The sequence below is a fragment of the Dipodomys ordii genome, unplaced genomic scaffold, assembly GCF_000151885.1.
Source record: "Dipodomys ordii isolate 6190 unplaced genomic scaffold, Dord_2.0 Scaffold63, whole genome shotgun sequence".
Lineage (NCBI taxonomy): Eukaryota > Metazoa > Chordata > Mammalia > Rodentia > Heteromyidae > Dipodomys > Dipodomys ordii.
Window position 1 is genome coordinate 8,807,809 of NW_012267279.1, and position 19,450 is coordinate 8,827,258.

General features: G+C 42.6%; 1 protein-coding gene across 1 annotated transcript; it reads left to right on the plus strand.

Annotated features, from left to right (window-relative positions):
• The first annotated feature begins 7,088 nt into the window (after positions 1–7,088).
• Positions 7,089–19,218, plus strand: Snrnp27 (small nuclear ribonucleoprotein 27kDa (U4/U6.U5)). Its single transcript, XM_013022481.1, has 6 exons — positions 7,089–7,149; positions 8,271–8,391; positions 9,833–9,945; positions 11,612–11,691; positions 15,153–15,217; positions 18,824–19,218. Exons 1-6 carry the CDS (start codon positions 7,116–7,118, stop codon positions 18,876–18,878), a joined length of 468 nt encoding a protein of 155 aa, XP_012877935.1. The 5' UTR covers positions 7,089–7,115; the 3' UTR covers positions 18,879–19,218.
• The last annotated feature ends 232 nt before the right edge of the window (positions 19,219–19,450 follow it).

A 19,450-nucleotide genomic window follows, 5' to 3' on the forward strand; every position in this document is an offset into this window, starting at 1 on the left:
AGAGTGCTTGCCTTGCATGCATGAGGCCCTGGGTTCAATTCCTCAGCACCACATAAGCAAAAAGAAAAAAGCCGGAAGTGGCGCTGTGTCTCAAGTGGTAGAGCACTAACGTTGAGCTGAAGAGCTGAGGGACAGCGCCCAGGCCCAGGTCCAGTCCATGACCGGACCAAAAAAAAAAAAGATTTGCTCTGTGAAAGATCAGTTAAGAGAATGAAAAGACAAACTACTGGGAGAAGGTATTTGCAAATTGTAACATTTGACAAAGGGTTTGTAAACAATGTAAATGTCTCAAAATTCCACAGTAAGGCAACAAATTGAAAATTTTGCAAAAGACATAGAGATTTCACCTGACGATAATGTGGACATAATATGGAAAGGTACTGAACAAGCCATTCCTGAAATGCTAAGTCCTTAATGTGCTATAACATATATACCAGTTAGAGTATCTAAAAAGAAATATTGTCAAAGCCAATGCTAGTGATAATGTGGACAATGTGGATATTGTTTACATACCAGCAGACATGAAAAATAGCTCAACCGTTGTGGGAAGTATTTGGCAATTTCTTTACAATACTATATATCTCCTTAATATATGAGACAGCAGTTGCATTGCTGGACATTTATCACAAATTAACTTGTCTTTCTATAACAAAGACTGTATACCAATATTCACAACAGGCAACCATAATAGTAATAGCCAAAATATTGGAAAGAAGCAATGTGTGAATGTGGTTAAACTGATGCACATTTATATTGTCAAATACTACTCAGTAATAAGGGACCAAAAAGTTTTTACCTACAGCAACTTAGATGGTCTCAAGGACATTTTATTTTTTTATTTTTTTTATTTTTTGTCGGTTGTGGGGCCTGAACTCTGGGCCTGGGCACTGTACCTCAGCTCTTCAGCTCAAGGCTAGAGCTCTACCACTTGAGCCCCAGCACCGTTTCCAGATTTTTCTGCTTATGTGGTGCTAAGGAATCGAACCCAGGTCCTCATGCATGCAAGGCAAGCACTCTATCACTGAGCCACCTTCCCAGCCCTCAAAGGAATTTTAACTGAAAAACAATATTAAAAGGTCACATGTCACATGATTCCATTTATATGAAATTCTTAAAGTGGCTGGGGAAACCATAGGTGTGGAAAAGGTTGATGTTTGCCAGGGGTTGAGAGATGGCGGAGAAGAGATGCATGAATGTGATTGGAAAAGGCAGAGACCTTAGAAATGGTGAACTCCTTCTGTGTTTTTATTGTTGTTAAGAAAGTCTACACATGGGTTGGGAAGGTGGCTCAGTGGTAGAGTGATTGCCTTGCATGCATGAGGCTCTGGGTTCGATTCCTCACCACATAAGCAGAAAAAGCCGGAAGTGATGCTGTGACTCAAGTGGTAGAGTGCTAGCCTTGAGCTGAAGAGCTGAGGGACAGTGCCCAGGCCCAGAGTTCAGGCCCACAACCGACAAAAAAAAAAGGTGTATATACACACACACACACACAAACCAGGCACTGGTGACTCATGCCTGTAATCCTACCTACTCAGGAGGATCACAGTTCAAAGCCAGCCTTTGGCAGGTAAGTCTGTAAGAACCATCTTCCAATTAACCACCAAAAATGCCAGAAGTGGAGCTTTGACTCAAGTAGTAGAGTGTTAGCTTTGAGCAAAAAAAGCTCAGGGACAGCACCCAGGCCCTGAGTTCGAGCCCCGCCCCCCCTACACACACACAAATGGCTGCACATCTGATTAAAAGATGTAAAACTAAATCCACATTGTACCAATATCATCTTTCTTCTTGGATTCTTCTCTGTAGTTTTATAAGGTGCTGTTGTGCCCCCACTACACACACACACAAATGGCTGCACATCTGATTAAAAGATGTAAAACTAAATACACATTGTACCAATATCATCATCTTGGATTCTTCTGCTCTGTAGTTTTATAAGGTGGTATTGTTGGCTGAAGGGTGTACAGAGCCCTCTGTATCATCCTTGCAACTTCCCACCAATCTATATTTCAGAATAAAAACAAACCACTAGCTGACTCATGAGTGAGACAGGGTGGAGTTTCCTTAGGAGCTGTGAAAGTCATCTGTTTTCTCTAGCAGTCCAATCCCACCTGAGAACATTAGGTTCTTGAGTGAAATCTGATCCCCAATATGATGGTGTTAATACCTGGGGCCCTCCAGGTCCATTAGGTCGTAAGGGTAGAGCCCCCATATAAAAAGCCCCAGCCAGGCACACCAGTGGCTCACACCTGTAATCCTAGCTACTCAGAAAGCTGAGATCTGAGGCTTGAGGCTTCAAAGCCTGTGAGACTTATCTCCAATTAACTACCAAAAAGAAGTGGAGGTCTGGTTCAAGTGGTAGAGCATCAGCTTTGAGCAAAAAGCTAAGGGATAGAGCCTCAGGACCTGAGTTCAAGCCCTAGGACCAGCTCCAAAAGAGAAAACCTCCACAGTACTATGTAAGAACACATTAGCCCCTTCCACCATGTGAGGACACAGTCTAAAGAATAGGGTTTCAGGGCTAGAAAGGTGGCTCAGTGGTAGAGCACTGCCTTGCATGCCTGAGGCCCTGGGTTCGATTCCTCAGCACCACATAAGCAAAAAGAAAAAAGCCGGAAGTGGCGCTGTAGCTCAAGTGGTAGAGCGCTAGCCTTGAGCTGAAGAGCTGAGGGACAGTGCCCAGGCCCAGAGTTCAGGCCCCATGACCAGACCCCCCCTCCCTCCAAAAAAAAAGAATAGGGTTTCATGCCAGGTGCTGGTGGCTCAGACCTGTAAGCCTAGCTACTCAGGAGGCTGAGATCTGAAGATCAAGGTTCAAAGCCAGTCCAGGCAGGAAAGTCTGTGAGACTCATCTCCAATAAGCCATCAGAAAACTGAAGTGGCACTGTAGCTCAAGTGGTAGAACACTAGCCTTGAGCTGAAGAGCTGAGGGACAGTACCCAGGCCCAGATTTCAAGACCTACGACCAACCAAAAAGAAAGGGGGGGGGCTTCACCAATTACCAGATCCATCTGGATCTTGCATTTGTCAATCAATTTAGAACTGGGAATTTAATCTTGGTTATAAGCCACTCAGACTATGGTATCTGTGAGGTATGTATGTATGTATATGTATACATGCATGTATTGGGACTTGAACTCAGGGTCTGGATGCTATCCCTTAGCTTCTCTTCTCAAAGCCACAGTTCCACCTCTGGTTCTTTGTGTGACTAAGTGGAGATGAGTCTCACAGACTTTCCTACTTCAGCTGCCTTTGAACTGAAATCTTCATATCTCAGCCTCTTGAATAGCTAGGATGACAGCTGGTGCCCAACTAGTATTTGTTTTAACAAAATAAAATTCAAATCCTTCCTTCCCACCATAAGTTGAATTATAACTGGGTTCTCATTACCAGAGAGTAAATACAAAAAGAGTTCCACTAAATTGATGAGGTGGGATCTAGGACTGGGCCTGTTTCTCACAGAGGAACCCTCTGTGCAAAGGTTATCCTTTGGTTAGTTTCCCTTAGTTAGTTTCTCTATGTGTCTTCCAAATGTACTCATCTTCAAGTTTCATGTTTGTGAGAGCAGACCAACCTTTGCCAGTCCCAGTGTAAAGTGAAAATACATGGATCAAATGCTTTATTATTGCTCAAAGATTATCAAGAACTTCAAGATGGCAACAGTTGAACATGAAGCAAAGTGGAGCCTTTTTAAGACCAAGACGCTGGACAGTTGCACAAGTGACGTGCCCATTAAGCTGTACCTGCTTCTGAGTCATATTTGCCAACCAAGACCTACCATATGACTGTTTCCTGGTTCTGATTACTTTCTCCATATTTGCTCTCTCCCATCACTGCCCTACTGCAGGTTCTCCTTCCCTTTCATCTGATCTCTCTGGCAGCTAAAATGAACTAAAACACCAATCTAGCCAGGTGCTGGTAGCTCACACCTGTAATCCTAGCTACTCGGGAGGCTGAGATCTGAGGATTGGAGTTCAAAACCAGCCTGGCAGAAAGTCCCTGAGACTCTTATCTCCAATAAACCACCAGAAAACCAGAAGTGGTACTGTGGTTAAGTGGTAGAACACTTGCCTTGATTGGAAGAGCTCAGGGACAGCATCCAGAGTTCAAGCCCTATGACTAACAATAAAACACCAATCTAGTCACACAGTCACCTAGCTTAAAATATCCAACCGGCCTCTCATAACCTTAAGGGTAAAGTACCAGATAATTAAGAGTGGTCTCCCATTGTGAACTCAGTGCAATGGTATCAAGCCATTTACTAAGTTTTTATGGTAAGATACCCCTCTGTTTCTTACCATTGTAGCTATCACTACTCTTTATCTGGACAAAAACTCCTTTGGATTTCAAGATTCAACTAATTTGTGGGGGGGGGGTGTTGCGTGTACATTATGTACCTATACAATTAGTTTTACATTGTAATAGTGCCTGGCAATACCACATTAGATGTTAGGTGTGTGTTTTTTTTATTTTGAAAATACTGTACAGAGTGGTTACAATTACATGGACAAGGTAATGAGTACATTTCTTATCAGGCATTGTTGCCTCCTCCTCTGTTTCCCCTTCCCATCCCTTCTCATCTCCGCCCCCTCCTCTCACCCCCTTCAGATGTGTTATTATTCCAGGAAGCACTCCTGGAATACAAAATCAGGCTAAATGTCCTTTTATGCTTCCATAGTACACTTTACATACCTATATTAGCACAGTATAGTGAAAATGTCTCATCTGTCTGACTCCACAAATAAATTGATTGTAAGCTCATTGAAGTAGGGACCATAGCATTTGTCTTTTCATCCTGGTGCCAAAGTAGTATAATGTCCATCCCACAGAACACTGTTCATTCAGAAACATTAGTTTATTAAATTAACCTCCAGCCTACCTTCCAACCATTCTTGGAAGTCCCAAAGGTTTTTCTTCCAGTGTTTTTATTTGATAAAGCAGCCCCACGCCCTTAGTCACACACACAAGGGGGGGGGGGAGAGAAGAGAAGAGGAAGAAGGAAAGGAGAAAGGGAGGGAAGGGGAAAAGGGAAGTAAATGTACTTTCAGCTACTTTTACCCACTTTCTCTTTCTTACCATTTGCCATCCTTTGGCTTACTACAATTTTCCTGTCTTCCCTGTAAGCAATGTCTTCAGTCAACCAGAAGTGTGTTTCTCCAGTAACATCCTGAAATATTCCTTCTCTAGCCTTGAACACACTCCTTACCCCCACCCCTTGAGCTTCTTTTTTCCACATCTGCCAGGATAATTGGAAGTCTAGAGTAGGCCTCCTTGTGGAAACTCTAAATGTTACAGCAATACCTTTCTAGAAAGTTGGACTGGAAATTGGTATTTTAATACCAATTTTAATTTGAATAACATTAGAGGCCACATCAGAATGTGTAGATCTAATAAATTGAAACTAGTGGGAAGGTTATTTTTAACATCATCTAGATTCTTCCCAGATCTTTGTTCTAAAAGGCCACAGCCTTGTTAACTCTGGAGACAGCTTGTTAGAGACTTTGTCAGAAAACCACACAGATAATTCAGGTACAAAGAACAATGAAAAGGCTTATTGTCGGTAAAGAGACTGGCAAGACCCCTTCTCACCAGAGAGGAGTGAGAAGAAGTGTGGCTAATATTCTGAGGTGACCTATATAACCTATTGTGGCTAGGAGGGGCTAAAAGGGGCTAGGAGGTGGAGATTCTGGTGTGGAGGTGAGGACCAGGGGCTTCATCATGACTTACTAGGATTTATGGCTGCTGCCCAAGTAGTAGATAAGGGGCCCTGCAGCTGCCCAGATCTGAAGTTCAGTTTAAGTGGCTCTTGCTGCCTTATATGTGGTAGCTGCCCCAGAGGAGTGCCATCTCCAGGTAAAGAGCGGTTGGAGGCTAATTATTTACTGCCTTTACCACATGGGCCTAGTGTTGCCTAGTAAAGGAGCATACTGAGCTGTGGCAAGGGGAAGGAGCATGCTAAGCTATGGGAAGGGAGCTCATGGGGCTTACACAGCTGGCTGGATTAGCAGCAGAAGTTCCATCTTTTACTGGTTAAGGGGTTCCATCATTTAACCTTTTTGCAGCTTTGAACATTTTAAAGCTTTTCATTTTTGAGGGTACTTTTTGGGAATAGAATCGAACACAAAGTCTTTTCTTTACAAAATTAAACCTCATAATAATTTCGAGATGCTTTCTCAATACTAGCATCTGAAAAAAAATACGAAGCTGGCAGATAGTAAATTTTGGTGTACTCACACCTCATGAGAGAAAACATGGGAGAACACTTGAAAGCCTAATGTGTTTGTATGTTATGTTCACAATTGGTTTGATGTAAAGCAGGTTATGTGGTCAGAGACTGGGAAAATTGGGGTGTTTGGGAGAAAGCTGTGTTAAGGTGGTGGATGTATGATTCAATTCTCTAGACACTTCTATTAAGAAAATCAAATTGGGGCTGGGAAGGTGGCTTAGTGGTAGAGCGCTTGCCTTGCATGCATGATGCCCTGGGTTTGATTCCTCAGCACCACATAAGAAAAAAGAAAAAAGCCGGAAGTGGCGCTGTGGCTCAAGTGGTAGAGCGCTAGCCTTGAGCTGAAGAGCTGAGGGACAGCGCCCAGGCCCAGAGTTCAGGCCCCACGACCGGACCAAAAAAAAAAAGAAAATCAAATTGCACTTCTTTTCTCCCTGTCCTGGGGTTTAAACTCAGGGCTTGGACATTGGTCCTGAGCTGTTTTTGGCCCAAGCCTAGCGCTTTCCCATTTGAGCTACAGCTTCACTTCTGGCTTTTTTGGTAGTTAATTGGAGATACCAGTTTCACAGGCTTTCTTGCTCAAGCTGGCCTCGGACGTTGATCCTCAGATCTCAGCCCCTGAGTAGCTCAAATAGCACGTTTTAATGAGTTCGTTGGGCAAAGAATATGAAGGCGTGACTGCAGAAAGAGGAAGGGAGCAGAAAGGCCAACACGGGTCTAAGAGCTGAGAAGCCACAGCAATTCACCCAGACTAGATCCTTGAGGCGCCGGAACCCCTGTGACTTATCACCACATTTTCCAGCCGGCGGTTGAAGCTCAGGGGGCCCAGCCTTCCCCGGAAGTCGTCGCCGCTCTGTTTCCGGGGGCGTTCCGAGGCGCGGTGGGACTCCGGATGGGTCGCAGTCGCAGCCGTTCCCCGCGGAGGGGTGAGTCCTGCCCCCCGCGCCCCTCAGCGGCGGCGTGGGACGAGGGTGGAAGCACGTCTCCGCCCGCCCGCCCGCCTTCTCCTCAGCGCCGGGGCCGCGAGCGGAGGGGCGGCGCGGGTGCTCGCCTGCCCGGGAGAACGCGGGGAGCGGGGCAGGGGCCCGGCCCGGCCCGGCCGCCACCCCGGACCCTCTGGTTTCGGGACTCCGGGTTGAGTTTTGTTTTCCCGCCGAGATCGTCAGCCTCCTCCTGTAGCCTCGGCCGTGCTCGAGGCCGGTGGGTTTAGAATCGGACCTCGGTTCTCGGCGTAGCTTCTAGGTGACCACGCGCATCTCCTCCAGCCTCCGGGTCGAATTCCCGCGGTCGTTAGGGGTGACCGCCCCCACCTCGAAACGCGGCCGGGAGAATTCGTGCCCCGCCCCAGAGGTGGCCCAGGAGTACCCTCCGCCGTTTCTGAAATCGGCATTCAGAACGTTGAGCCCAGGGAGCGGCACCGCCGGTCTTCGGGTGCCTTCAACCCCATAACTGTAAACAAGCTGGGCTTCCGTTAGCTCTTAGAACCTTGGTGCTGTCCTTGGTTCGTTTGTGGCATCTCCAACTAGTGAGTGTTCGTGGTTGGTTGTTTTTTAACCGAGTTCTAGAACACTTGAAGTGTGGCTAATCCGATCTGGGCTTAAATCCACACACACTGGATTTCCTATGAAAAAGTATCTTCTTAGTAACCTTTTATAATTACGTACTTACTCAGATATTAATAGTTTGGGTGAACTGTTCAAAATTTGTATTGCTTTTCACTGTGACTTTTTTTGGGAGGGGGTCCTATTTTTCTCTGACAGAGGCTTGAACTCGGCCGGGTTCTGTCTCTAGATCTCCTCGCCTCCCCCGCCCCCCCTCCCCATGGCTGGTACTCCACTTGAGCCACAGCTCTACTTCTGGCTTTTTGGTGGGGAATTGGACAGGAGAGTTTCACGGACTTTTCCTGCCTTGACTGGTTTCGAACTGAGATTTGCAGTGGTACTTCTCCTGAGTAGCAGACAGCTATTTTTTTGTTTTTTAAAATTTTTATTGTGATTTTTCAATGAGCCACAGTGGCTCTATAATTTGTGTGTGTTTGTATCATTAGAACGTAGGCGGTCGAGGTCCACATCCCGGGAGAGGGAACGCAGGCGCCGAGAGAGGTCACGTTCTCGGGATAGAGATAGAAGAAGAAGCCGGTCGAGGTCCCCACACCGAAGGCGCTCCAGGTAAGGACAGACATTAAAGCCTTTTCACAAAGCTATAAAGAGCCCAGTCAGCCGGGCGCTGGTGGCTCACGCCTGTAATCCTAGCTACTCAGGAGGCTGAGATCTGAGAATCGCGGTTCAAAGCCAGCCCGGGCAGGAGAGACCGTGAGACTCCTATCTCCAATAAACCACTAGAAAACCGGAAGTGGTGCTGTAGCTCAAGTGGTAGAGCGCTCGCCTTGAGCTGAAGAGCTGAGGGACAGCGCCCAGGCCCAGAGTTCAAGTCCCACGGCCGACAAAAAAAAAAAAAAAAAAGAGCCCAGTCATTTACAGTTTTGTGAAATGGAAAGACTTCATCCCAATTTTTTTCTTTTTTTGGGCTTGAACTTAAAGCTTTTGTTCTTTTTTTTGGCTTGAACTTAAAGCTTTTGTTCTTTTTTTGGGCTTGAACTTAAAGCTTTGAGCTCTCTGTTAGTCTTTTTCTTCAAGTCTGGCATTCCCAGCTGTGATCTGAGGGTTGTGGTTCAAAGCCAGCCTGGACAGGAAAATCCATGAGACACTTTTCTCCATTATTTATTTTTTATTTTGTCAGTCATGGGGCTTGAACTCTGGGCCTGAGTGCTGTCCCTCAGCTCTTCAGCTCAAGCCTAGTGCTCTACCACTTGAGCCACAGAGCCACTTCCAGTTTTCTGAGTGGTTTATTGGAGATAAGAGTCTCACAGCCTTTCCTGCCTGGGCTGGCATTGAACCTTGATCCTCAGATCTCAGCCTCCTGAGTAGCTAGGATTACAGGTGTGAGCCACTGGTGCCCACCACTTATCTCCAACTAACTCCCATAAAACTGGAAGTGGCACTGTGGCTCAAAGTGGTAGAGTGTTAGCCTTGAGCAAAAAAGCCCAGGAATAATGTCCAGGTCCCGAATTCAAGCCCTACTACTGACAAAAAAGAAAAAACAAAAATAAAAGTTTTATAACAACTTTAGAAATGGATTCTTTTAAAATTTTAAAAATTGTTATCTTTTAGTAGTTGTACAAAAGGGTTTCATTTCATCAAGTCATTGACTATAATTCATTTTAATCATTTGCTTATGTGGTGCTAAGGAATTGAACCCAGGGCTTTATGCATGCAAGGCAAGCAGTCTACCACTAAACCACCTTCCCAGCCCTAGGTTTTTATTTTTGAGATAGTATCTTACTACATAGCCTAGACTGGCCTCCAGTCCCTTTTCACTTTATTTTTCAGATAGGATCTGAGCTGAGCTGGCCTCTTACTGAGCAAAAGGCCAGAAGTGTGGCTCTATAGAGCTAGAACCCAGCCTAGTTCAAGCCTCTGGCAGAGAAAAATAGTATCCCCTCCCAGCTTAGGATTCTCCTATGTCAGCTTCTTGAATGCTGGAATCAAAAGGTGTGCCACCACACCTAGCATATATGTGATTTTCTAACATCTTTACTTATAATATTAGATCTCCAAGACGACATCGATCCACTTCTCCTTCTCCTTCTCGACTGAAAGAAAGAAGAGATGAAGAAAAGAAAGAAACAAAAGAAACAAAAAGTAAAGAACGTCAGATTACTGGTAATGTTACTAGTTAAATACCTTGTTTAAATAAATTTAGTCATTATTAAATTATAAAAGTATAATTTTTAACATTTGATTATTAAGCTTTTTATAGTATTTATTGCACATAGTTGTTTGTTTTTTTTTGCCCGTTCTGGACCTTAAACTCATGGTCTGGGCACTGTCCCTGAGCTTCTTTTGTTCAAGGCTAGTGTTCTACCACTTGAGCCACAGTGCCACTTCAGCTTTTTCTGTTTATGTGGTACTGAGGAATTGAACCCAGGGCTTCATGCATGCTAGGCAAGCACTCTACCACTAAGCCACATTCCCAGCCCCTCATTGCAGATAGTTTTGAGGTTTTATTTTCATATACCTTGGTGGATTGCTGCTTATCTAATGCTTATCTAATCTAGGAAGGATAGTAAAAAAATATGAGAAAAATCTGCTTTTTTGTTACCAAATAATTTGTTGGTACTTAGAACAAATAGAGACTTGAAAATCCTTCAGATTACTGATAGTTAAGATTTTTGCTGAAATAAAATTTTTTTTCTAGTTCCTTTAGCTTTAAATCATCTTGAATAATCATATCTTCTATAGTGGCACTTTTTTTTTTTTTTTTTGGTCAGTCGTGGTGCTTGAACTCTGGGCCTGGGATCTGTCCCTCGGCTCTTCAGCTCAAAGCTAGAGCTCTACCACGAGTCACAGCGCCACTTCCAGTTTTCTGGTAGTATATTGGAGATAAGAGTCTCACAGACTTTGCTGCCCGGGCTGGCTTTGAACCAAGATCTCAGATCTCAGCCTCCTAAGTAGCTAGGATAACAGGTGTGAGCCACCAGCACCCAGCTTTAGTGGCACTTTTTTCTTTTGCATGCTTCTCTTCAAGCATTTGTGATCATAATCATTTAGAACTTTTTGATTTGCTTGAAAAATTCTCCTTAGAGGAAGAGAAGACGCTTGCCTTCTCATGAACTACCTTAGAGTTAGCATTACTTGGGACAAGTGGCAAGTGGCCACGTCCACCAAGTGGTTTATCCACTGGAGAAAAATCTGTTTGGAAGTACTTCAAAACCAAGTAGATAGTATCACATATTTTTTTGGGAGTGGGGTGGGGTGCAGTTGTGGGGCTTGAACTCTGGGCCTGGGTGCTGTCCCTCAGCTCTTCAGCTCAAGGCTAGCACTCTACCACTCGAGTCACAGAGCCACTTCTGGCTTTTTGTGCTTATATGGTCCTGAGGAATCGAACCCAGGGCCTCATGCATGCAAGGCAAGCACTCTACCACTGAGCCACCTTCCCAGCCCAGTATCACATATTGTGAAGGTAGTCCTGCCTCAGGTTCAGAGACAGCACAGTTCTTTTCTTGCATCTTTTTTTTTTTTTTTTTTATTGCTCTTGGGGCCTGAACTTAGGGTCTGGCTGCTGTTCCTGACCTCTTTTTGCCCAAAGCTAGTGCTCTACCACTTGGAGCCATAGCTCCACTTTCAGTTTTCTGGTAGTTAATTGGAGTAAAGTCTTACAGACTTTTCCTGCTTGGGTTGGCTTTGAACTGTGATCCCCAGATCTTATCTTCCTGAGTAGCTAGGATTATAGACATCAGCTACCAGTGCCTGGCTTTAGATTTCTTTTTATATGTTCTCTGCTGATAAGGCGATATATATATATTAATCTGATCATTTATATTTGTAGAAGAAGACTTAGAGGGCAAAACGGAGGAAGAGATAGAAATGATGAAGTTAATGGGATTTGCTTCTTTTGACTCCACAAAAGTAAGTAAAACAGGCCAGCAGTTAAACATTGTGATTTGAATTTATCTATTATATCTGTCATGTTTTTCTGAGTGTGTGTATTTACTATCACTTGTAAATTCTCCCACAGCTACAATTTTATTTGATTATAAGACAGTAACTTTTAGGGAGACTTTGAGAGCACAACAGAGGAAGCACTGCATTGCCATTGGCATTCAGGGAGTATTTGCAAGAGATGATGTGTGAATTAGATTTTAAAGGGTGGGTAGAGTTGATGAAACAAAGAAAAGGAAGATTTAAAATAGAGTGCTGTTTAGGTCTGAAAGAACATGGTGTTTTGTGGGAATTCCGAATTTGGTAATTGGCAAGGGGTGCTTCTAGCCTAGTGACTGTGACTGGGGCTATCAATGGAGGTGGAAAGTAAGTCTTACAGGGCTTTTGATGCTCTTAATCACTAAGGAATTCAGATATTGAGGAGAAGAAGCAAGCGATTTTAATTTTTGTTTTTATTTTATTGTCAGTCCTGGCGCTTGAACTCAGGGCCTGGGCCCTGTCCCTGAGTTGTTTTCTGCTCAAGGCTAGTGCTATTACCACTTGAGCCACAGCTCTACTTCTGGCGTTTTTTTGGTAGTTTATTAGAGGTGAGAGTCTTTTTCCTGCCTAAGCTGGCTTTGAACCATGATCCTCAGATGTTAGCCTCTTGAGAAGGTAGGATTACAGGCATGAGCCACTGGCCCCGGGATTTCATTCACTTATTTTGAGACAGGGTCAGTGTAGCCTGGACTGGCCTTGAACTTGCTATGTAGCCCAAGCTGACCTAAAACCTTTTATCCTTCTATCTCAACTTCCAGAGTCTCAGGACTAAGAAACAAGGATTTAAAATTATTTATTATTAAGTAATTGTACAAGGGCATTCCAGCTCCATGAGTCAGGTTATAAGCAGAATGCTAGTCACCCAGAAACAAGGGTTTTTTAAATGAAGCAGTGACAAACTTCTATGTGTGTTGTAGAAAGAAGACTGGTGACAGCATGGAGGACAGATGGAAAGGTAGTTTAGATTGGAAGTGAGGAGAACAGTGAAAGATGACATGGGAGAGGGGAGTCCGAGAGCACCTGAGAGCCAGGGACGTGGGAGTCAGTGCTACCCAGGTGTTGGGCTGGGGGATCTGGGCAATGTGATAACAGGATTGAAGGAAAGCAAACTGCTAGGAATGGGAAAAGTCGGCTGCCAGGTGAAGATGACATTGGGCAGCTGTAGAGTGTCTCAAAGCTCAGAGGGGAATGGAGACAGACTTGGAGAGAATTCTGTCTAGCCCTCATAATACAGAGACTTAGGGTGAGGGAGAAGAAGGGGGGATTGTAAATAGGAAAGGATGGAAGGAAGGGAGAAAATAGGAAGATGGAGAGAAATTAGAGGAGAGATTGAGGGGTATGGAAAGAAGAAATGGAAGTAGAGGAGGAGGAATGGTGAGAAGAGATTGTGTGGAAAGAAATAATACATTTTAAAATTTTCTTTTCTAAAATTTCCATGTAGTTTTATCAGTGGAAATTGAGTTTGTTTGTTAATTATCAAAATAATCCACTACTGACTGGGTGCAGTATACTTGCTACTTGGGAGTCAGAGACCAGGAGGACCAAGGTTTGAAGCTAGACTGGGAAAAAATTTAGCCAGACTTCATTTCAACCAATAACATCTGGGTGTGCACTTGTCATCACAGCTGCTGGAGAAGCAGTCCAAGCTGAATGGTCATAAATGTGAGACTATATTAGAAAAATAACTAAAGCAAAAGGGGCTGCAAATGTGGCTCTAGTGGTAGAGCATCTGATTAGGAAGCAGTTGGCCCTAAGTTCAAACCCCAGTACAGCATACACAGAAACACACACACTGACTTTCCCTGATCCTGTATTTATTGTGCAGTTAATGGAATAGGGTAATCTTAGGTGCTTTAAGAGTTTTGTAACTAATGTGGTAGTATAGAGCATATGTGTTTTAAAAAGGAGTATTGAAACATACTTTATTTGAAATGAGAAAATTAACAATGAGTACGTATTTGTGGGGTGGTTATGTGAACCCCATTATGTATTAACTTTTTCCCCTTCAATACACACACATATTGTGTATTTTGTTTTTTCCAAAGAATGCTTTATGCATGAAGTAGTTTTATGTTGGTTGAATAGAAATATTTTCAGAGCAAACCAATTATAATGTTTTTTTATTATTAGAAGAATAGGAAGGGAACTTACTGAAATAATTTTTTTTTTCTTTTGTCGGTCTTGGGCCTGGGCACTGTCCCTCAGCTCTTTTAACTCAAGGCTAGCACGCTACCACTTGAGTCACAGCGCCGCTTCTGTGTTTCTTCTGCTTATGTGGTGCTGAGGAATCGAACCCAGGGCCTCATGCATACAAGGCAAGCACTCTATCACTGAGCCACCTTCCCAGCTGGAATTACTTTCTTATTTGTTTAATGATAGTATAATATATCACAATAAAATATTGTAGAAAATGTAAGGTACTTTGAGGAAATCATAGTTAACATTCTTTAGAAGTTAGAAAAGAAAATACTTCCTGGACATTGGGGCTTTTTTTATTTTTTTATATCTGGTCCTAGGGCTTAAACTCTGGGCCTGGGTGCTATCCCTGAGCCTCTTTGTGCACAAGGCTAGCGCTCTACCACTTGAGCCACAGTGCCACTTTGAGCTTTTTCTCAGTAGTTTATTGGAGATAAAGACTCTTACGGACTTTCCTGCCTGGGCTGACTTCAAACTATGATCCTCAGATCTCAGCTTCCTGAGTAGCTAGTATTACAGGTGTGAGCCACCAGTGCACAGCAGCAGTGGGTCTTTTGAATTAATTCTTGAACAATAGATGATGACTTGAAGTTTGGATGGGAACAGGGAAGGTAAATCAGGTGTGAGGATCAGATGGGGCAAGCAGATACGGCTGGATCAAAAGATTGTAAAAGAATTTTTAAAAGTGTGCCACATTGAGAAAGTCCAAGGTATAGCAACGTAACTTTAATGTTTATTAATCTGTATTCTGATTTCTGATTTAAATATATAAACAGCAGTCATCTGTTCGAGAAATGGGATTTAGATATGTGGAAAACAGTTCCAGCTATGATTTGAGAATATTATGAGTAAGATTGAATTTTATGGAAGTATGGATTTTTCTGGAGATAATATTCACAACTTTTATATATTTCAAAGGATTCTTTGAACAAAAATGTTAGATCTGCTGCCTTAGTTCCCAGCATGCTTTGTACATGTGCCATGAATATTTTTAATTTCATTATGTTAATTATGCATTACTATAGAAATGTGATCAGTGGCAATATTTGAGTTCATGGGATCTGAAAGCTCTTCTCCCCCCTTGGGTTTTCTTTTCCTTAAGTGGTTTTTGCCTTGTGTGTCCATGTGATACGCCTCTTAGATCCAAGCATTTAGTGTGTCCTTACTATTTTTCTATGTATTGTTTTCTCCAGGGGAAGAAGGTAGATGGTTCTGTAAATGCCTATGCCATAAATGTATCTCAGAAGAGGAAGTATAGGTATGTATAGCCCTCATTATCATACTTGAATTTAAATGAAATGTCATATTTAGAAGGTAGTTTTATTTTGGAATTATCATGTTTGTTTAGGAAATGTAGCAGTTTTCCATATTGTTTCTTGTTTTAATGAGGTATATCCTCCTTTTACTAGTGTGTTAAAATTATTTTCCAATTAGTAAAGGTACTTTGTGTAAATGTTTTAGGTATAGGTAGTAAAAGAAAAGCATAACCTCAGACCAGATATGCCGTTCATTCTTTTTTTTTTTTTTTAGGTATTGACATATTTTTAATTCACTGTACATTTGTACAGAAACTTCCATGTAGTGGGTGCATTTTAAGTAAAATTATTATTTTTGTTTCGGCCATATGATTATACTGTTTATATTTTTAAAAATTCTTAACCAGTCAATATTATCGTTTGGGTGAGGTCTCTTATTTTTTTTTCAAATTTTTTATTGTGATTAAGTGGTTACATAATTTCCCAAATTTCACAGTATCATTCTTATAATTGCAGCATTCTGGAGGCTTAGGTGGGATTGAGAGTTCAAGGCCAACTTGGGTTACATAGTGAGACCATGTCTTGTGAGTGAGCAAGCAAGTAGTGTGGCCTAGTCATTAAAGTTTTGATTTCCCTTATAATTACAGATTTGAAATAGATCCCTTCTCAGTTTTATCTAGATTGACTATATAAAGATTTCAACTGTAGTTGGATGCTGGTGGCTCACCCCTGTAATCCTAGCTACTCAGGAGGCTGAGATCTGAGGATCACCATTCAAAGCCAGCCCAGGCAGGAAAGTCTGTGAGACTCTTTAATAAAAAACCAGAAAACTGGAAGTGGCACTGTGGCTCGTGGTAGAGCTCCAGCCTTGAGCTGAAGAGTGGAGGGATAGCACCCAGGCACAGAGTTCAAGCCCCACAGCGAACAGAAAAAAAAAAATGATTTCAACTGTAAATATAGTCTTCTGTTAAGTATAGGTTTTAAAAATTTGTATTATAGAAATCAGTTCATACTTGAAATCTCACTGAATTCTTTTTTTCTTTTTTTTTTGTGGTTGTGGGGCTTAAACTCAGGGCCCCAGCACTGTCCCTGAGCCTCTTTGTGCTCAAGGCTAGTGCTCTATCACTTGAATCGCTGTGTCACTTCATGGTTTTTTTGAGTGGTTTATTGGAGTTTCATGGGGGGCTGGGAAGGTGGCTCAGTGGTAGAGCACTTGCCTTGCATGCCTGAGGCCCTGGGTTCGAGTCTTCAGCACCACATAAGCAAAAAGAAAAAAGCCGGAAGTGGCGCTGTGGCTCAAGTGGTAGAGCGCTAGCCTTGAGCTGAAGAGCTGAGGGACAGTGTTCAGGCCAGAGTTCAGGCCCCACGACTGGACCCTCCCCCCCAAAAAAAAAAGTTTCATGGGGACTCTTCTGCCCAGGCTAGCTTTGAACCATGAACCTCAGATCTCAACCTCCTGAATAGCTAGGATTACAGCCGTGAGCTACCAGCACCTGGCCTCACTGAATTCTTTTTTTTTTTGGGGGGGGGTCCGGTTGTGGCCTGAACTCAGGGCCTCAGGCATGCAAGGCAAGCACTCTACCACTGAGCCACCTTCCCAGCCCTCACTGAATTCTTAATAAGTTAAAAAGGCAAGAGCTGGAAGCTGGTGGCTCATGCCTATAATCCTACTTACACAGGAAGCTGAGATCTGAGGATTATGGTTTGAAGTCAGCCTGGGCAGGAAAGTCTCTGAGATTCTTGTCTCCAAAAATCTACTCAGAAAAAGCTGAAAGTGATACTGTGGCTCAAGTGGTAGAGCACTAGCCTTGAGCACAAAGAGGTTCAGGCACATCTTCCAGGCTCCATGTTCAAGCCCCAGGACTGGCAAAAAAAAAAAAAAAGGCAAGACGTGTTGAAACATTGCCTTTCTCTCTACCTTTATTACAGATAAAACATTAATATTCCAGTTAATATAGACTATAATTAATGGGATTTGAGGCTCTGAATTAAGGTACTAAATCATCAGACAGCCTTTCAATGTAATTACCTTAAAATAAAATCTTACAAGGAGAATCATTAGAGGGTACACATTGAATTTGTTTGATGGGCACCTATTTTGGAACTGATGTCTACTTCTTTAAACAAGGTATTTAGTGTTACCTAAAATAAACATGTTTTCATGTTTGGTCTGTTGGTCTGTACTTGGAATTGAAGTCAGATTTTTTTTGTGTGTGTGCTGGTCCTGGGTTTTGAACTCAGGGCCTGGGTGCTTTCCTTGAACTAGCTCAAGGCCAGCACTCTACCACTTAAGCCACAGCTCCACTTATGGCTTTTTGGTAGTTAATTGGAGATAAGAGTCTCACTGGCGGGGCTGGGAGGTGGCTCAGTGGTAGAGAGCTTGCCTTGCATGCATGAGGCCCTGGTTCGATTCCTCAGCACCACGTAAGCAAAAAGAAAAAAGCCGGAAGTGGCGTTGTGGCTCAAGTGATAGAGTGCTAGCCTTGAGCTGAAGAGCTGAGGGACAGCGTCCAGGCCCAGAGTTCAGGCCCCACGACCAGACCCCCAAAAACAGTCTCACTGGCTTTCCTGCTCAGGCTGGCTTTGAACTTCAGACCTTAAATCTCAGCCCCCTAAGTAGCTAAGATTACAGGCGTGAGCCACCAACACCAGGCTGAATTTGAACTCAGGGATTCAGGGATTCACATTTGTTAGGCTGGCCTACTGAATGAGCCATGCCTCCAGCCCAGGGTTTTTTTTTTTTTTTTTTTTTGAGTTTTTGTGTGTTTTTGTTTTGTGTGCTTGCCTGTACGCATATGCATGCCGGGTCTGGGGCTTGAACTCAGGGCTATGGGCACTGTTGCTGAGCTTTTTTTTTTGCTCCAGTTTAGTGCTCTACCACTTGAACCACAGTTCCACTTCTGGCTTTTTGATGGTTAATAGGAGATAAGAATCAACTGCAATCCTCAGATCTCAGCCTCCTGAGTAACTGGGATTACATGAGCCACTGGTGCCTGGCTCTGTTGGTTATTTTTGAGATAGGATCTTGAGGACTTTTCTGCTTGTCTGGCCTTCAACTTCTGTCCTTTAGATCTTAGCCTTTCAAAGATCCTTTAGGTCTTAGCTAGTGCCTGGCTCAATCTGTTTTTTTAAGTCTATAGACTTTTCCCAGATGATTTGAAAGGATATTTCCCTACCACAGCTTGGATTTTAAATAAGTCCAAAGGCTTCAGCCTATTTAAACAATAAAATGTGAGCTTTGGGTATATATAAAACCCTGGTTCTATCTCTAACACCACAAAAGGAAAAGGAAGGAAAGGGGCGGGAGATGGATCAGAACAGAAGGGGAAATACCTCTGAATCTATAGAACCTTGAATTGTTTCTACCCTAGACAGAATCTCACTGTGTAGTTCAGGCTAACCTCAAACTCTCAATCCCACTGCTTCACCCTCCTGAATACTGGGATTATAGGGGTGTTCCACCAAACATGGCTTTTACTTTGCCATTTTAAAGATGGCATTAGGTTTAATTCCTGAAGTCTGTTATTTATTTGTTTGTTTATATATTTAACTTACAAGGGGTCCAGATTTACAAAAAAATAAAAATAAACTCTGTTCTCTTCTTATAGGCAGTACATGAATCGAAAAGGTGGATTCAACAGACCTTTGGATTTTATTGCATGAGAATTGAAATGTTGAAGAATGATTTTTTCCCCTCATCTTGGTGGATTTTGTATTTAATATGCATCAAAAACAAGATCTCAGTTCTTCCTTCTTATAAAGTAAGAAAAATCTTATTTATGATGTACACAATTCACTTTTCTCAAAAGAAGATAAGTAAATGTAACTTTTTTTTTTTTTCCAAGGAAATACCATTTGGGGCAATCATCAGCCCCTGTTTTGTTTGTCCTTATTCCTATGGAAGCTATATGTGTTTTCTTCTTGAATGCTGTTAGGACTTTTTTAAAAACAAAGTAATTTGGATGTGAGTTTTCCCAATAAAGCAATATTTCTACCCATTTTATATTTGATACATATTTTTATTACAAGATTAAATAGCCTTTCTAGATCTTTTTTCATACATAGATTTAGGTGCCTTGATTTTCTTTAATTGTATTTTTGTTATCTTTGTTAGACAAAGGGGTTACCATTCAACATATTAGTTTATAAGTGTAGTGCATCATTACTGATATAATAACTACTTTCATCATTCTCTCCATCCCTCCTTTTTTCTTATAACTTGATTATTAGTAGTT